Source organism: Gorilla gorilla, chromosome 8 (genome assembly GCF_029281585.2).
Source record: "Gorilla gorilla gorilla isolate KB3781 chromosome 8, NHGRI_mGorGor1-v2.1_pri, whole genome shotgun sequence".
In the NCBI taxonomy this organism is placed as follows: domain Eukaryota; kingdom Metazoa; phylum Chordata; class Mammalia; order Primates; family Hominidae; genus Gorilla; species Gorilla gorilla.
Genome location: NC_073232.2, coordinates 72,996,903 through 73,016,345, shown reverse-complemented (window position 1 = coordinate 73,016,345; position 19,443 = coordinate 72,996,903). Strand labels below are relative to the sequence as shown.

The 19,443-nt window shown below is 39.8% G+C and overlaps 1 protein-coding gene across 1 annotated transcript in view; it reads right to left on the bottom strand.

Moving 5' to 3' along the window:
• LOC115935981 (cyclin-Y-like protein 2) overlaps window positions 1-18,427 on the bottom strand; it is a 51,859-nt gene extending 33,432 nt beyond the window's left edge. The window contains 6 exon segments of the mRNA XM_063709688.1: window positions 652-703; window positions 2,568-2,603; window positions 6,201-6,301; window positions 7,588-7,682; window positions 15,328-15,402; window positions 17,885-18,427. Of these exon segments, the coding sequence (XP_063565758.1) occupies window positions 652-703; window positions 2,568-2,603; window positions 6,201-6,301; window positions 7,588-7,682; window positions 15,328-15,402; window positions 17,885-18,107 (582 nt within the window). The 5' untranslated portion in view covers window positions 18,108-18,427.
• Between the last annotated feature and the right edge of the window lie 1,016 nt (window positions 18,428-19,443).

The following is a 19,443-nucleotide window of genomic DNA, read 5'->3' as shown; positions in this document are numbered from 1 at the left end:
GAAAATACAGACTCAGGCTGGGCATGGTGGCTCACCCCTGTAATCTCAGCATTTTGGGAGGCCAAGGCGGGTGGATCATGAGGTCAGGAGATTGAGAACATCCTGGATAACATGGTGAAACCCTGTCTCTACTAAAAATACAAAAAATTAGCTGGGTGTTGTGGCAGGCACCTGTAGTCCTAGTTACTCGGGAGGCTGAGGCAGGAGAATGGCATGAATCCAGGAGGCAGAACTTGCAGTTAGCCGAGATTGCGCCACTGCACCCCAGCCTGGGCAACAGAGTGAGACTCCATCTCAAAAAAAAAAAAAAAAAAAAAACAAGAAAGAAAATACAAACTCAATAAAAGTGACACTTACTGGGCCGGGTGCGGTGGCTCACGCCTGTAATCCCAGCACTTTGGGAGGCCGAGGTCAGGAATTCAAAACCAGCCTGGCTAACATGGTGAAACCCCATCTCTACTAAAAATACAAAATTAGCCGGACATGGTGGCGGGCACCTGTAATCCTAGCTACTTGGGAGCCTGAGGCAGGAGAATCGCTTCAACCTGGGAAGCAGAGGTTCCAGTGAGCCAAGATGGCAGCATTGCACTCCAGCCTGGGCAACAAGATTGAAACTGCATCTCAAAAAAAAAAAAAAAGAAGAAGTAACACTGTAAGTGGGTGTAACCGTTCATCAAATATGCCCAAAGATCTATCTGCATCTCTATAAAATAAGAATGTGTATTACTTCAAAAACTGTTAATATCTTAGTATAATATCTGTTTAGTAAAATAATGCCTCCTACGTGCCTATGTGTTTTGGTGTTTACTTCACCAAAGCAAACAGTTTTTACAAATTCTCCTTGATACTGACTTGCGGAGGGTTTCCTGACCTCTTCTTCCTCAGCATAGCATGTCCTATACTGTGAAGTCTTTTATACCATAACCAGTCAGAACTGCCTGTAAGTATTGACCCTCCCTAACAGGCAATGGCAATAAACCAAACACATTTTCACTCCTCTAACCACACACTGAAACATAAGAACGTTTTACAAAGCAGTAGTGGTGGGCAATAATCTCTTTAGAACTTTAATAAATGTAAATGTGATTCAGATTTGCTAGCTTCCTTTAATTTAAACTACTAAAAATAATAAATACATCATGAGAATATACTACAGAGAACTAAAGAGAAACATCAGTTTCATTTAAAAATACAACCGGGCCAGCTCAGTGGCTCACACCTGTAAAATCCCAGCACTTTGGGAGGCCAAAACAGGCAGATCACTTGAGCTCCTTTAGGAGTTCGAGACCAGCCTGGGCAACATGATAAAACCCTGTCTCTACCAAAAATACAAAAAAATTATCCAGGCATGCTGACACACATCTGTGGTCCCAGCTACTCAGGAGCCTGAGGTGACAGGGTTGCTGGAGCTGAGATCATGCCAATGGACTCTAGCCAAGTGACAGAGTGAAACTCGGTCTAAAAAAAAGGTACAACTATCATTCTCAAAAATAAATGAAGCTGTCACTCATTCACAAGGAAATGTGTCACTCATGTCACAAGAAAAATAAGTATTTGTTTCCAGTGATAGAATTTAAGCTTTCCTGAGGACTTTGAAAAACTTGTTCCTTCTACTGTAAGCTTGACAGCTTCTCAATACTTAAGGACGTTTTAAAATAAAATTGGTGGTTAAATTTAAAAAGTCCTTTTTGATACAATAAAACATAAACCAATATTTTCCAAATAACTAATGCATAATATTGTAAATGCAAGTATGTGGGGAAAGAACCATTTATTGTGCAAGAAAGATCGGTGAGTACTGAGAATACATTTGCTAATATGTAAAATGCCACTGTAACTAATTTAAGAAACTAGCACTTGTGAAGTTTTGATTTAGTATTAAAGAATACCCACAACTGTCTTAAAGCTTTAAAAATACACCTTTTACCAACTACATATCTGCATGAGGCTAGGTCATCTTATTGCTTCTTCAAAGCAAATTGCAAAGAAAGAGCTAGAGAGTCCAGCTGTCTTCTATTAAGCGCAACACTACAGATTATCAATAATATAGATACATGACACACTTTTTACTCAACTTTTCATCATAGAAAAGTTATATTTTCATTTAAAACTTTATGTTAACAATATTGTTCTCAAGGAATATTTTCTATTGCCACAACCTGGGTCATGGGTTACTACTGACATCTAGTGGGTAAAGGCCATCAATGTTGCTAAATTTTCTGTAATGCACAGGACAGTCTTCACAACAAAGCATTATCTAGCTCATAATATCAATAGTGTTAAGACTGTGAAATCTAAACTAAAAATATATTTTGAAAAAAATCTCAAGTTTATATTTCTATTAGAGTAAATATCAATATAATCAATATAAAATCATACTCATTGGGATACTTAATCATTTAAGAATTTAAAAAGTCTCAAGGACCAAAGAAAACACAAATAATTTGCTTCGATATTTTAGTAGGCACAATACAGCTTATGATGTCTACAGCTATGATCTAACGCTGAGCTTAATATCATGCAAAGTAATTAGCCAGAATAACAAGACAGGTTTTAAAAAAGCTCACCTTTGCTTGATATGATAATACATTGCCAAGGTCACACTGTGGAAGGAAAAAAATATTCATAACAATAAATGTTATCATTTGTTAGGCTTGAAGACATTTTTTAAGAGGGGGGCAGAGGAAACTCTCCTAGTGGCTCTGAAATTCAAATCTTATAGTTCAGAACAGTACCATAAGGGCACTTTCTTATTTTTATTTCTTGGCTTTTAGCAAAAATATGAGAACCAAAATGCAAGGCAGTATGCTTTTAGAAGACATGTTTCTGTTGTGATTATAATATATAAATAACAACATATTTCCCTGTTATATGCTCTTCTACCCACAAAACCTTTCATCCCGTGCAATTTATTTTAGGCATTTATCTATTTTTTGACCCAGAGTCTCACTCTGTCACCCATACTGGAGTGCAGTGGCGCGATCTTGGCTCACCAAAACTTCCACTTCCCAGGTACAAGGGATTCTCATGCCTCAGCCTCCCAAGTAGCTGGAACTACAGGTTTGCACCACTATGCCCAGCTAATTTTTCTATTTTTAGTAGGGACAGGGTCTCGCCATGATGGCCAGGTTGGTCTCAGACTCCTGGCCTCAAGTGATCCACCTGCCTCGGAACTCCCAAAGTGCTGGGATTACAGGCATGAGCCACCGCACACAGCTTCATGCAGTTTACATCTATGTGTCCATATGTTTAAGCCATACAGTAGTGTTTTCTTTTTAAGATGTTAGGCCCTGCATTTTAGTTTAGTTCACTATCTCCTACCACCCATTTTTAATTATTTCCCTAAAAATACATAATGAAAGTGCTTTATAAAAAAAGTATTTGAAATCACTTTTGCATAATTATTAAAAAATATATTAGTAAACATACGCACACATGAAATCAATGATAGGTGCAGTGATCCCAAAATATGCAGTGCTGACAAGGCAGTATACCATGACACAGTGTAATATGAATGGCAGGTACCTTCAATTAGTTTAACTGAAATATTTATGAACAGATACACCTCTTCAGATACATGTAACTATATTCCTAAGTTACTCACAGATGCTGTGTATCACAAAACAAGAGGTTCTCTTACATAAGTTATGTGCTTCCATTTGCCCTCAGCATCTAGAATGAGACTCAAAATAACTGAGGGAAGGAAAATCCCTCAGTTAATAATAGGTCTATACAATATTAGCACTTTTTAAAAAGCCTATAACATTAGCATTTAAGATGGATATGTCTATAGTGCTTCAAGTAGTTTTCACCTCTAAAATCATTTTAAAATCACAGAATTTGAAGTTACATGCTGGAAAGGACCAAAGACCTTACATGACATTTAATCCAACACTCATTTTACAGATCAGGGAAACAAACCTTAAAACTGACTTGCCCAAGGTCCCACCAAATAGGAGCAGTTTCTCATCCTAAACTCAAATTAAGCAGTGCTCTCAAACTTTGCTGTACATTAAAATCAACTGAGGAGCTTTAATAACTGCCTCATTTTCAACATGAGTCTTTTTAGTTTAATTAATTAGCCTTGGGTAGGACTTTAGGCATTAGGGTTGTTAAAAATTTCCCTGGTGACTTCAAAGTGCAGCAAAGTTTGGAGTGATTGAGTTGGGGTGAAAATCAGAATCTTCTGGGATGCTTTTCTTCACAAGAAGATGCCTCACATCGATTCCTATTTTCCTAAAGGGCTTCTCAGTGCCTAGAGACAGAGGGAAGGTTGAGGTGGGAAGATACAAATGTTTGCAGACATGTATTTTGAAAAAAAAACCTTGCAAAAGTGATCCCAATGAGTTCCATCTACCCCATTGACAACAGTGTACTACTAACCCATAATAAACATTTTTCAAAATCTTTTCTTGAATCCAATTTGCCCTATTAATTTGCTCAATAAACCTTTATTTCACTAATAGTGAATATACCAAATGATAATTTCTCAAACTTGTTGATGGGAAATTAAAACTTACTTTACTTTCAAAAGTAGACTTCTAAAAATTAGAATAGTGAGGAAAAAAGCGTGAAATTTGTTTGAGCAAGATTAATGTTTAAAACTACTTTTAAATTGTATGCTAACACATCAAAACTCCCGAAGTGTTGGGATTACAAGCATGAGCCACCATGCCTGGCCGCCATGTTTTTTTTAAATTATACTTTAAGTTCTGGGATACATGTGCAGAATGTGAAGGTTTGTTACATAAGTATACATGTGCCATGGTGGTTTGCTGCACCCATCAACCCAGTATTTCTCCTAATGCTATCCTTCCCCTTGCCTCCGACTCCCCACAGGCCCTGGTGTTTGATATTCCCCTTCCTGTGTCCATGTGATCTCATTGTTCAGCACCAACTTATGAGTGAGAACATGCGGTGTTTGATTTTCTGTTCCCGTGTTAGTTTGCTGAGAATGATGGTTTCCAGCTTCATCCATGTCCCTGCAAAGGACATGAACTCATTCTTTCTTATGGCTGCATAGTATTCCATTGTGTATATGTGGCACATTTTCTTTATTCAGTCTATCATTGATGGGCATTTGGGTTGGTTCCAAGTCTTTGCTATTGTAAATAGTGCAGCAAAAAACATACATGTGCATGCGTCTTTATAGCAGAATGACTTAAAATCCTTTGGGTATATACCCCGTAATGGGATTGCTGGGTCAAATGGTATTTCTGGTTCTAGATCCTTGAGGAATCACCACACTGTCTCCACAATGGTTGAACTAATTTACACTCCCACCAGCAGTGTAAAAGCATTTCTATTTCTCCACATCCTCTCCAGCATCTGTTGTTTCCTGACTTTTTAATGCTCACCAGTCTTACTGGCATGAGATGGTATCTCATCGTGGTTTTGATTTGCATTTCTCTAATGACCAGTGATAATGAGCTTTTTTTCATATATTTGTTGGCCGCATAAATGTCTTCTTTTGAGAAGTGTCTGTTCATATCCTTCACCCACTTTTTGATGGGTTTGTTTTTTTCTTGTAAGTTTGTTTAAGTTCCTTGTAGACTCTGGATACTAGGCCTTCGTCAGAAGACATTAATATTCTAAATTAGCACTTTCCAAACTGTGTTCTAAAAATCAATACTCATAATCCAAGGAAGTGATAATGATGTACACTGGACAAACCCAATGGAGCTTGTGGTGGTGTCGGTTGTTGTTCCTTTTAAAATAAACGTCATCTCAGGGTGCTCTCAAAGAGCATCTTTGTGGCCCATGAGGTTCTCATGCACAATGGGAGAAAATCAAATGCAGATACACTGTGGTGCCAGAAGAGAAAAAGCTGTTCCTTCTTCCAAGACTAATGTCCAACGAAGTACGCATTGATTTAGGCCTGCAATGCACTGAAAAACTAATATTTCACAAAAATCATTCAATAAAGGGAACCTATCCTTCTCACTGAGTTCAGCATTGTCTTAAGGCATAAAGGCATCAAACAAATAGCTGCACTTTTTCTGGGATTGCTTATTTGCTGATTTTTCCTTCCACCATGATGTCTAAGATTAAAAGAGAAACTGATACTTAATATTTAAAATCTGGATATCAATATATAGTTGACTCCAATTTCTTAAAATGATTGCTGAAGAGGACAACCAAATGGCTGAAATAATTTTTGAATAAAGGAGTCTATCCCTTGGCATTATAGTTGTACTCACGATTTTAGTGTCATTGTAAGATGAGGCTGGCTGGCTGTGCTGTCATCAAGGAATACTGTCGAACATGAACTGTATTGTTGAGTAAAATGCTCAGTAGATACCTGAAGGGGAAGGGAAGTATAAGATAAACTTATCAAAGTATACTTTTTCATTGGTTAAAATGTCAAATTTTTCAAAGCACTAGGATATTTCTTACACTCCATGAATGCCTGAGTGTGGTATCATGAGCACTCTATAGAAAAACCATCAGAGGCTCTTAACTTCCACAGAGGATGTTTGAGATACAGGTTATAAAATGCTGCCCTTAATGTGGTACCTATCATCAAAACTAACAAGGATTTTATGAATTCCCTTTGTAAATAATGAGAAAAGTTTAAAATAAGATTTCATTTTTTTATAGTGACATAAAACAGCTGAGAATTTCTATTTCTGTTATTTATTTACTACAGTAAAATGTAATGTATTGAATAATATTGGTATAAGACCATTTTACTGCAATGAATACAAGACTAAGACTAACACATTTACTAGGTTACTAATCCTAAATGTATTATTTCAGGCGATATTGTGACAAAACAAGTGTTTCAGATTCAGAGGCTCGTGTACCAGGGCTTCTAGGCCACCAACAAGTGAGGAAGACACAGGTTTCTCTAGTCCTGTTTTCTTATGTGGAGGATAAAAAGAGTATCACCTAAGTATTCTCTCACACCCTGAAAACAGATGACAACTTAAAAAATTTAACTTTCACTTCATGTTTAAATAAGACTGCCATGACATGACTCAAATGAGACCCTCAGAGAATACTTTCCATTCATTTCAAAACTTGATTAATTTTATTCTATAAATCATTTGACCTGCACCTAGGCATTTTCCTGCTCTACCCCTGTTCTCTGTCTGGAATAATGCTTTTCTCCTTCCTTGTTTCAACAAGCTTGACTCCATCTACCCTCTTGGATCTCTTTGCCAGTAGCCTCAGCCTCACATGTTTTGTTTTTTTGTACACTAACCGATTACAAGATACTAATTCTAGCAGAGTATTCCCCTCATGAGAAAGTACACCTCTCCATAAGAGTAAGGGAGAGCCCTAACTGTTCCTACCTCTAGCTGCTCAGCATAAAATTTTGAATAAATCAAAAAGTTCAAGTGTTTGACAAATTAATTCAGTTATAATTTGGAAGGTAAGTCTTACTACATTTAATTACAGCAAAAACACTACTAACTGTTTACTGTTTATAGGTATTATTTAAGGTAGTCACAAAATAGAAACAAATCTAACTTCAGTCAGCATAAATCACAGAGCATGAAATTTTGCAATGTTTAACAAGAAATGGAAGGGTTTACTTAGTGGTTTTAAGGTTTTATGACAAAAACTAGAAAATAATCATACCTCATATTTTAGTAAGTCAAAACCAAAGGCTTTACCATCAAAGGTCCAGTACCTGTTGGACACCGATGCCCAACCACTGACTTCTTCCACTGTACCTGCTGCCTCTCATTTTAACCCATTAAAAACACTAAAGCTGTTTTCCTTGTAGAGGTCTTTCACCTCCTTGCTTAGTTAGATTCCTAAGCTGGTTTTTTGTTTGTTTGTTTTGCAGCTGTTGTAAAGGGGTTGAGTTCTTGGTTTGATTCTCAGCTTGGTCGCTGTTGGGGTATAACAGAGCTACTGATTTGTGTACATTAATTTTATGTCCTGAAACTTTTCTGAATTCATTTATCAGTTCTAGGAGTTTTATTGGAGGAGTCTTTGGGGTTTTCTAGGTATACGATCATATCATCAGCAAACAGCGACAGTTTGACTTCCTAGTTACTGATCTGGATGTCCTTTATTTCTTTCTCTTGTGTGATTGCTCTGGCTGGCTAGGTCTTCCAGTACTATATTGAATTGGAGTGGTGAGAGTGGGCATCCTTGCCTTGTTCCAGTTCTCAGGGGGAATGCTTTCAACTTTTGCCATTCAATATTATGTTGGCTGTGGGTTTGAAATGGATGGCTTTTATTATATTGAGGTATGTCCCTTGTATGCTAATTTTGCTGAGGGTTTTAATCATAAAAGGATGCTGGATTTTGTCAAATGCTTTTTCTGCATCTACTGAGATGATCATGTGATTTTTGTTTTGAATTCTGTTTCTGGGGAGGAGCCAAGATGGTCAAATAGGAACAGCTCCGGTCTACAGCTCCCAGAGTGAGTGACGCAGAAAACAGGTGATTTCTGCATTTCCATCTGAGGTACCGGGTTCATCTCACTAGGGAGTGCCAGACAGTGGGCGCAGGTCAGTGGGTGCATGCACCGTGCGCGAGCCGAAGCAGGGCGAGGCATTGCCTCACTTGGGAAGCGCAAGGGGTCAGGGAGTTCCCTTTCTGAGTCAAAGAAAGGGGTGATAGATGGCACCTGGAAAACCGGGTCACTCCCACCCAAATACGGTGCTTTTCCGACGGGCTTAAAAAACAGCGTACCACGAGATTATATCCCGCACCTGGCTCAGAGGGTCCTACGCCCATGGAGTCTTGCTGATTGCTAGCACAGCAGTCTGAGATCAAACTGCAAAGCAGCAGCGAGGCTGGGGGAGGGGCGCCCGCCATTGCCCAGGCTTGCTTAGGGAAACAAAGCAGCTGGGAAGCTCCAACTGGGTGGAGCCCACCACAGCTCAAGGAGGCTTGCCTGCCTCTGTAGGCTCCACCTCTGGGGGCAGGGCAGTAACCTCTGCAGACTTAAATGTCCCTGCCTGACAGCTTTGAAGAGAGCAGCGGTTCTCCCAGCATGCAGCTAGAGATCTGAGAAAGGGCAGACTGCCTCCTCAAGTGGGTCCCTGACCCCTGACCCCCGGGCAGCCTAACTGAGAGGCACCCCCCAGCAGGGGCACACTGACACCTCACACGGCAGGGTATTCCAACAGACCTGCAGCTGAGGGTCCTCTCTGTTAGAAGGAAAACTGACAAACAGAAAGGACATCCACACCAAAAACCCATCTGCACATCACCATCATCAAAGACCAAAAGTAGATAAAACCACAAAGATGGGGAAAAAACAGAATAGAAAAACTGGAAACTCTAAAAAGCAGAGCGCCTCTCCTCTTCCAAAGGAACGCAGTTCCTCACCAGCAACGGAACAAAGCTGGATGGAGAATGATTTTGACGAGCTGAGAGAAGAAGGCTTCAGACGATCAAATTACTCTGAGCTATGGGAGGACATTCAAACCAAAGGCAAAGAAGTTGAAAACTTTGAAAAAAATTTAGAAGAATGTATAACTAGAATAACCAATACAGAGAAGTGCTTAAAGGAGCGGATGAAGCTGAAAACCAAGGCTCGAGAACTACGTGAAGAATGCAGAAGCCTCAGGAGCCGATGTGATCAACTGGAAGAAAGGGTATCAGCAATGGAAGATGAAATGAATGAAATGAAGCGAGAAGGGAAGTTTAGAGAAAAAAGAATGAAATGAGCAAAGCCTCCAAGAAATATGGGACTATGTGAAAAGACCAAATCTATGTCTGATTGGTGTACCTGAAAGTGATGGGGAGAATGGAACCAAGTTGGAAAACACTCTGCAGGATATTATCCAGGAGAACTTCCCCAATCTAGCAAGGCAGGCCAACGTTCAGATTCAGGAAATACAGGGAATGCCACAAAGATACTCCTCGAGAAGAGCAACTCCAAGATACATAATTGTCAGATTCACCAAAGTTGAAAAGAAGGAAAAAATGTTAAGGGCAGCCAGAGAGAAAGGTCGGGTTACCCTCAAAGGGAAGCCCATCAGACTAACAGTGGATATCTCGGCAGAAACCCTACAAGCCAGAAGAGAGTGGGGGCCAATATTCAACATTCTTAAAGAAAAGAATTTTCAACCCAGAATTTCATATCCAGCCAAACTAAGCTTCATAAGTGAAGGAGAAATAAAATACTTTACAGACAAGCAAATGCTGAGAGATTTTGTCACCACCACGCCTGCCCTACAAGAGCTCCTGAAGGAAGCGCTAAACATGGAAAGGAACAACCGGTACCAGTCACTGCAAAATCATGCCAAAATGTAAAGACCATCGAGACTAGGAAGAAACTGCATCAACTAACGAGGAAAATAACCAGCTAACATCATAATGACAGGATCAAAATCACACATAACAATATTAACTTTAAATGTAAATGGACTAAATGCTCCAATTAAAACACACGGACTGGCAAATTGGATAAAGAGTCAAGACCCATCAGTGTGCTGTATTCAGGAAACCCATCTCACATGCAGAGACACACATAGGCTCAAAATAAAAGGATGGAGGAAGATCTACCAAGCCAATGGAAAACAAAAAAAGGCAGGGGTTGCAATCCTAGTCTCTGATAAAACAGACTTTAAACCAACAAAGATCAAAAGAGACAAAGAAGGCCATTACATAAAGGTGAAGGGATCAATTCAACAAGAAGAGCTAACTATCCTAAATATGTATGCACCCAATACAGGAGTACCAAGATTCAAAAAGCAAGTCCTGAGTGACCTACAAAGAGACTTAGACTCCCACACATTAATAATGGGAGACTTTAACACCCCACTGTCAACATTAGACAGATCAACGAGACAGAAAGTGAACAAGGATACCCAGGAATTGAACTCAGCTCTGCACCAAGCAGACCTAATAGACATCTACAGAACTCTCCACCCCAAATCAACAGAATATACATTTTTTTCAGCACCACACCACACCTATTCCAAAATTGACCACATACTGGGAAGTAAAGCTCTCCTCAGCAAATGTAAAAGAACAGAAATTATAACAAACTATCTCTCAGACCACAGTGCAATCAAACAAGAACTCAGGATTAAGAATCTCACTCAAAACCGCTCAACTACGGGGAAACTGAAAAACCTGCTCCTGAATGACTACTGGGTACCTAACGAAATGAAGGCAGAAATAAAGATGTTCTTTGAAACCAATGAGAACAAAGACACCACACACCAGAATCTCTGGGATGCATTCAAAGCAGTGTGTAGAGGGAAATTTATAACACTAAATGCCCACAAGAGAAAGCAGGAAAGATCCAAAATTGACACCCTAACATCACAATTAAAAGAACTAGAAAAGCAAGAGCAAACACATTCAAAAACTAGCAGAAGGCAAGAAATAACTAAAATCAGAGCAGAACTGAAGGAAATAGAGACACAAAAAAACCTCCAAAAAATCAATGAATCCAGGACCTGGTTTTTTGAAAGGATCAACAAAATTGATAGACCGCTAGCAAGACTAATAAAGAAAAAAAGAGACAAGAACCAAATACATGCAATAAAAAATGATAAAGGGGATATCACCACCGATCCCAAAGAAATACAAACTACCATCAAAGAATACTACAAACACCTCTACGCAAATAAACTAGAAAATCTAGAAGAAATGGATAAATTCCTCGACACATACACTCTCCCAAGACTAAACCAGGAAGAAGTTGAATCTCTGAATAGACCAATAACAGGAGCTGAAATTATGGCAATAATCAATAGCTTACCAATCAAAAAGAGTCCAGGACCAGATGGATTCACAGCCGAATTCTACCAGAGGTACAAGGAGGAACTGGTACCATTCCTTTTGAAACTATGCCAATCAATAGCAAAAGAGGGAATCCTCCCTAACTCATTTTATGAGGCCAGCATCATTCTGATACCAAAGCCGGGCAGAGACACAACCAAAAAAGAGAATTTTAGACCAATATCCTTGATGAACATTGATGCAAAAATCCTCAATAAAATACTGGCAAACCAAATACAGCAGCACATCAAAAAGCTGATCCACCATGATCAAGTGGGCTTCATCCCTGGGATGCAAGGCTGGTTCAATATACGCAAATCAATAAATGTAATCCAGCATATAAACAGAGCCGAAGACAAAAACCACATGATTATCTCAATAGATGCAGAAAAAGCCTTTGACAAAATTCAACAACCCTTCATGCTAAAAACTCTCAATAAATTACGTATTGATGGGACGTATTTCAAAATAATAAGAGCTATCTATGACAAACCCACAGCCAATATCATACTGAATGGGCAAAAACTGGAAGCATTCCCTTTGAAAACTGGCACAAGACAGGGATGCCCTCTCTCACCACTCCTATTCAACATAGTGTTGGAAGTTCTGGCCAGGGCAATTAGGCAGGAGAAGGAAATAAAGGGTATTCAATTAGGAAAAGAGGAAGTCAAATTGTCCCTGTTTGCAGACGACATGATTGTATATCTAGAAAACCCCATTGTCTCAGCCCAAAATCTCCTTAAGCTGATAAGCAACTTCAGCAAAGTCTCAGGATACAAAATCAATGTACAAAAATCACAAGCATTCTTATACACCAACAACAGACAAACAGAGAGCCAAATCATGAGTGAACTCCCATTCACAATTGCTTCAAAGAGAATAAAACACCTAGGAATCCAACTTACAAGGGATGTGAAGGACCTCTTCAAGGAGAACTACAAACCACTGCTCAAGGAAATAAAAGAGGATACAAACAAATGGAAGAACATTCCATGCTCATGGGTAGGAAGAATCAATATCGTGAAAATGGCCATACTGCCCAAGGTAATTTACAGATTCAATGCCATCCCCACCAAGCTACCAATGACTTTCTTCACAGAATTGGAAAAAACGACTTTAAAGTGCATATGGAACCAAAAAAGAGCCCGCATCGCCAAGTCAATCCTAAGCCAAAAGAACAAAGCTGGAGGCATCACACTACCTGACTTCAAACTATACTGCAAGGCTACAGTAAACAAAACAGCATGGTACTGGTACCAAAACAGAGATATAGATCAGTGGAACAGAACAGAGCCCTCAGAAAAACGCCGCATATCTACAACTATCTGATCTTTGACAAACCTGAGAAAAACAAGCAATGGGGAAAGGATTCCCTATTTAATAAATGGTGCTGGGAATACTGGCTAGCCTTATGTAGAAAGCTGAAACTGGATCCCTTCCTTACACCTTATACAAAAGTCAATTCAAGATGGATTAAAGACTTAAACATTAGACTTAAAACCATAAAAACCCTAGAAGAAAACCTAGGCATTACTATTCAGGACATAAGCATGGGCAAGGACTTCATGTCTAAAACACCAAAAGCAATGGCAACAAAAGCCAAAATTGACAAATGGGATCTAATTAAACTCAAGAGCTTCTGCACAACAAAAGAAACTACCATCAGAGTGAACAGGCAACCTACAAAATGGGAGAAAATTTTCACAACCTAGTCATCTGACAAAGGGCTAATATCCAGAATCTACAATGAACTCAAACAAATTTACAAGAAAAAAAAACCCCATCAAAAAGTGGGTGAAGGATATGAACAGACACTTCTCAAAAGAAGTGCCAAAAGACACATGCAGCCAAAAGACACATGAAAAAATGCTCACCATCACTGGCCATCAGAGAAATGCAAATCAAAACCAAAATGAGATACCATCTCACACCAGTTAGAATGGCAATCATTAAAAAGTCAGGAAACAACAGGTGCTGGAGCGGATGTGGAGAAATAGGAACACTTTTACACTGTTGGTGGGACTGTAAACTAGTTCAACTATTGTGGAATTCAGTGTGGCGATTCCTCAGGGATCTAGAACTAGAAATACCATTTGACCCAGCCATCCCATTACTGGGTATATACCCAAAGGATTATAAATCATGCTGCTATAAAGGCACATGCACACATATGTTTACTGCGGCATTATTCACAATAGCAAAGACTTGGAACCAACCCAAATGTCCAACAATGATAGACTGGATTAAGAAAATGTGGCCCATGTATACCATGGAATACTATGCAGCCATAAAAAGTGATGAGTTCATGTCCTTTGTAGGGACATGGATGAAATTGGAAATCATCATTCTCAGTAAACTATCGCAAGGACAAAAAACCAAACACCGCATATTCTCACTCATAGGTGGGAATTGAACAATGAGAACACATGGACACAGGAAGGGGAACATCACACTCTGGGGACTGTTGTGGGTTGGGGGGAGGGGGGAGGGATAGCACTGGGAGATATACCTAATGCTAGATGACGAGTTAGTGGGTGCAGCGCACCAGCATGGCACATGTATACGTATGTAACTAACTTGCACATTGTGCACATGTACCCTAAAACTTAAAGTATAATAATAATAAATAAAAAATTTAAAAAAAAAGAGAGTGTGACACCTTCCCTCTACCTGCCTCTCCCTCCCTTCTCACTGTGTGGAACCACCTGCTTCCCCTTTGCCTTCCATCATGATTGTAAGCTTGCTGAGGCTCTCACCAGAAGCAGATGCTGAAGCCATGCTTGTACAGCCTGAAGATCTATGTGCCAATTAAACCTCTTTTTGTTATAAATTACCCAGCCTTAGGTACCTCTTTATAGTAACACAAAAATGAACACAAATTCTAACCAGAAATAACTTACTCAAGACAGGCAAAGTCTACTCAAAACTACAAAAAAAAGGTTATAAACTCCCATATTTTACTGCACTGCATTACTTCCCATATTAATATAGATCCTCACTTGTATTCTTGTTGCTTAAATCAACTGGAAAACTTGGCTGTGTATGGCTTTTTAGCAAACAAACAAGTATTTAACATAACATTAAGGAAAATAAGCAGAAGTAGGGCATGTTTAAATTTACATCAGATGAAAAGGTTAATAATTTAAAAGTTCCGAGAAGTATAAACTTGGATGTGATAAATGCATGTGATCAGAGGACTGTGCAAGAGGAGGCCAAAATCACAGATTCAATCTCTGTTGATGAACAACTGTTTTTTTTTTTTTATTTGTTTAAATGGAAACCAAGCTGAAGCCTAAGTTCTATCTTTAAAATGTACTCTTAGGAGCAAGGAAAAACGGGCAAAGAATTATAAATAAAGATAAATCTATGACTCCTCCATCACATGACAAATTGTGTTGATAAAAAGATGGCAAAATGTATAAATAAAAAATTTACATGATTTCACTAACACAGTAACAACTAAAAAAAGTATATCACATATTAAAATAAGACAAGCGAATATGTGAAAAGTTCAAAAAATTAAACCAATATGAGTTTTTCTAAATACTTTCTATAATACATCTGATCAAACAACAAGAGTTTTTGATCTTTTTCTTGGCAGAAAAAACAATGTTGTCTCACCATCTGTTTGAGATTTTCTCAGGAATATTGTGCTTGCCTTTGGATGGTCGGAAGGGTTGGGCTCCAAAGGTATATCTATAGAGGGAGAGAAGAAAAAAAGATGTGATCATTTATAAAAATTTATCAACTCATTTATTTGACTGCTGCATTTAGGCTATTTCACTACCTCTACTTTTATTCTTATCCGTTGAAATGAATGTATAGACATAAGATAGAGCCAGGCAAGATGGCACAGGCCTGTAGTCCCAGCTCCTCAGGAGGCGGAGATGGGAAAATCACTTGAGCCCAGGTCAGGAATTTGAGGCCAGCATGAGTAACATGGTGAGAACCTCCTTCATTTAAAAAAAAAAAAAAAAAGTTAAATTTGCCTTTAAGTTGTGTAAAATCAACTGCATAGAATAGAACAAGATGCCAATATGTTTTAAAAGACAGGTCTATTTTATAGGCAAAATATAAGATGTAATCTGGAGTTTTTAAAATTTTAAAAAGTAAATTCAGCATATCTATCTCTTCCATGTCATTCTGAGGACACAGAACCTTAGTTCTGTTGAGTAGCTGTCTTCCATAGTCACATGAGATCTCTAAGTCCTCATTTCTTCATTAGCAAAATGTAGGGAGAACACATATAGGCCTTTATTTGTATTGCAAAGAGCCAAATGAGACATACATAAACTGTGCTGTAATCCTAAAGAATGACAATAAAGAGCCTTTTTTGGGCTCTCATCCAACACTACCCATCTATTAACTGGTGTGTAAAATCACTCAGAGGCTTTCCTTACACCACCAAGTGGAGTATGTTTACACAAGTACTTACATGCTTTGTGTATAAAAGTATAATGAATTAATTCACATATTTGTTTAAATTCTTTAATATCTTGAAAAGCGAGTATAGTACTCCAAGTTACAAAGTCACACATCATGAGTCTTAATTATTCTACCTCTGAAAAAAATAAGAGCCCAACCAAAGTTGTTGTTGTTGTTGTTGTTGTTGTTGTTTTTTCACTTTAAGTTCTGGGATACATGTGCAGAACATGCAGGCTTGTTACATAAGTATACATGTCCCATGGTGGTTTGCTGCAACTATTAACCCATAATCGAGGTTTTAAGCCTCACATGCATGAGGCATTTGTCCTAATGCTCTCCCTCCCTTTGCCCCCCACCCCCGATGGGCCCCAGCGTGTGATGTTCCTTTCCTTGTGTCCATGTGTTCTCATTGTTCTTTTTGCTTAGGATTGTCTTGGCTACACGAAGCCCAATCAAAGTTTAAATAGAAGAGCTATAAGACATTTCCTCTACAGTAATAAATCTCTGGCATTTAAATGAAACCAAAGAGCCAGTGGATTTAATATCTTTATGATACAATGTTTTCTATTTGGAAAAATTTAGTTTTTATTCAAGAACCATATTGTTACTCAGAATTCTTTTTACTTAGATTCACCTCTTTGCAAAATTTTAGAGGCAAACCAACTAAGTGTTTTCTCTTTTCTACCCCCTCCCATCCCCCGCCTCTCCCGGCAGTGTAGAGACTGAAAAACTCTTAAGTTTCTTATCTTTGAACAAGATGCTATTGTCAGGAGGGGGAAGGACAAAGGGGTAGCCATGGCAACAAACACTCTTACACAGGCAAGGTCTGACATTTTAACCTTCAATCTTTATATTACACATTCGAAGTCTACATTTACATTTTATGTCTTTTGAAAGTTTTGACCACGAATCATCCCCACCTATCTTTTAGAACGAGGAGGTAAATAATGTCTGTTAAGTCGCCAGAATAAATCTGCAGACACATTTTGTGTTAAAGTAAGAATTTTAAAGTAATCAGAGCCTCATAGGTACACTCCTTTGGGGGAACCCCCCCACACCCATTTTTCTGCAGCCCTGGCCATGACATTTCACACCTTTCCCAATTATTTTAAGCACCCTCCATTTTCTTTCCTTCTGTGTTCAACTTAGTTAGAAGAAACTAAGCAGCTTCTATCAAGGTGACTTAAAGCAACCCATATAGTCTCTCCTATGGCAACCTGCATTCTGATTTTAAATAAGAAATCCCCAAATATTTCAGTATGAATTGTCCTGAGATTTGGCTACTTTAACAAAGGAAACAATTAGGCACTTACCTGGTTCCTTCACTTAGGTACCACCTGGATAGGTATAAAGAGAATGAGATGGGTACTGGAAAGTTGGGATATTTGAGTTTTTATTGAGAAAAGGGAGAGAATATTCCAAAGAAGCCTCAACAAAGTCCCACAAGATACTAAATAGAGCTACAGACAAGAACAGCCATAAATAAATGGTCCCATGCCAGAAGGGGAGAATGAGATGAGGGAGCAAGAACTGGGAGTTTTTGGAGGGAAGGAAAAAATAAACTAACTGGAGTCTGTGGGGAAAGACTAAGGAATGGGAACGCAAGGCAAGACAGTTTTTGTTCCTGGACAGGCCTAGGATAGCTGGCTACAGGCAGAAAGGAGCCTGAGGTGGGGGATGCCTCCCAGAGGACCCTGGGGACAGCAGCAGCCAGAAGTGTGCCGAGGGCAGAAGGCACCTGTCACCTCCTTACCTTCAGGCATCTTCCGTTCACAGATGTGGTGCATGTGGAGGCCCTCACCAGCTTCAAAAGTCACCTCACCAGGCTCTACAGCAGCAGCCACAGGCACTCCTGCTATCAGGTCCCCAGCTGCTGCCTCATAGATCTCAGACTCACAGTGACACACCGACCCCTGGTGCTGGTGCAACCCAGGGCTGGCCCTGGGGCACACACGACAGGTCAGTATGTTTCCCATGGGGTGCCTCTACTCCTGTCACCATCTGTGCTTTGCTCACAGCTTGGGCCACACACTCCCGCTGCCCTAGGCTGAGGCTGTGCTGCACTTCCAGAGATGGTCTTGCCTGCTGCTCGCCTGCCCACTTCACAGCCCAGGCATGGCCCCAGCTGGCGCTGCGGGCCAAGGCCCGTGCCCTGCTGACTCCCCTGAGTTGACTTGTCTGGGAGGGTGAAGACCAGCCAGCTTATTTAATAGGTTGTGAACCCAACAAGCGCTGAGACACACAACAACTGCCTGAAGAGAGAACAGATGGAGCTCCTCCTCCTTCTACAGTCACCTACAGACTGAAGCCCACTGGCCCAGGTGGGAGCCCAGGCTTGTGGCTCACAATGCCCCGCCCCACACTTCACAGTGCCCTCCCTGACAGCTCACAATGCCCCACCTTGGCTGCCACCCCTCCCCCACAGCTCAAAATGTCCCTGCCTGGGCTGCCCCACCCTGTGACTTATGCTGCTGCTGCTCTCCTGGCCCCTCGTGCAGTGCCAGTGGGACTAAGATTTTCATTCATCACCAGCTTCCTGAGCTTTTTAGTCCTAAGAAAAGCATAAGGTGTTTCCTTACTTGAAGCCATCTTCCTCTATGAGTTCTATACAAACCCTCAGTTAGTAGAGTGGGTCCCATTAGCAACCAAGTTGAACAACTTTTATTTGCTGACTTAATGTAGACACACCTGAATTGTTGACTGCTTTTGTAACTAAATATTCCTCTTCTGTCTTCCAATGAGTGGTAGTTTTTGTCTGCAACTTGACCATAGCGGTCCCTGGGGCCCTAGCTCTACTCTCAATAAAGAGTTATGGTGTGTGTCTTGAATCACACCTTAGGACCCATCCTGCCTCCACCTCCTTCTCCATAAAATAGAAACCTAACTTGTCCCTCCAAGTTCTGAAATGCTGAAACTTACCAACTCCCTTTTCTCCCCTCTGTTTCTTCCTTCCATGGCAAGGACTTTCAGATTTTCTCTCTTTTACTAAAAAGCATTAAGCATGATTTTGTCATACAAAATAGAGAGCTGTAAAGTGGGGTACCACAGTCCTAATTCAATAAAGATGAATATTCAATATCTGGCAATCAGTATGTGCCTGACAGTGTTCTAACTATGCTATGCTCATTTAACCCTCAGAACAATCTCATTTTACAGGTTTTACAGAAGACATTGAAATGGAGAGGTAAGTTATCTCCCCAAGGTCACACGACTGCTCAGGCTGGGGCCATGATTTGATCCCAGGTAGTATGAATTCTCCAATTACTCAAGTGTGATTATCAGAAAGTGTATTGGTCCATTTTCACCCTGCTA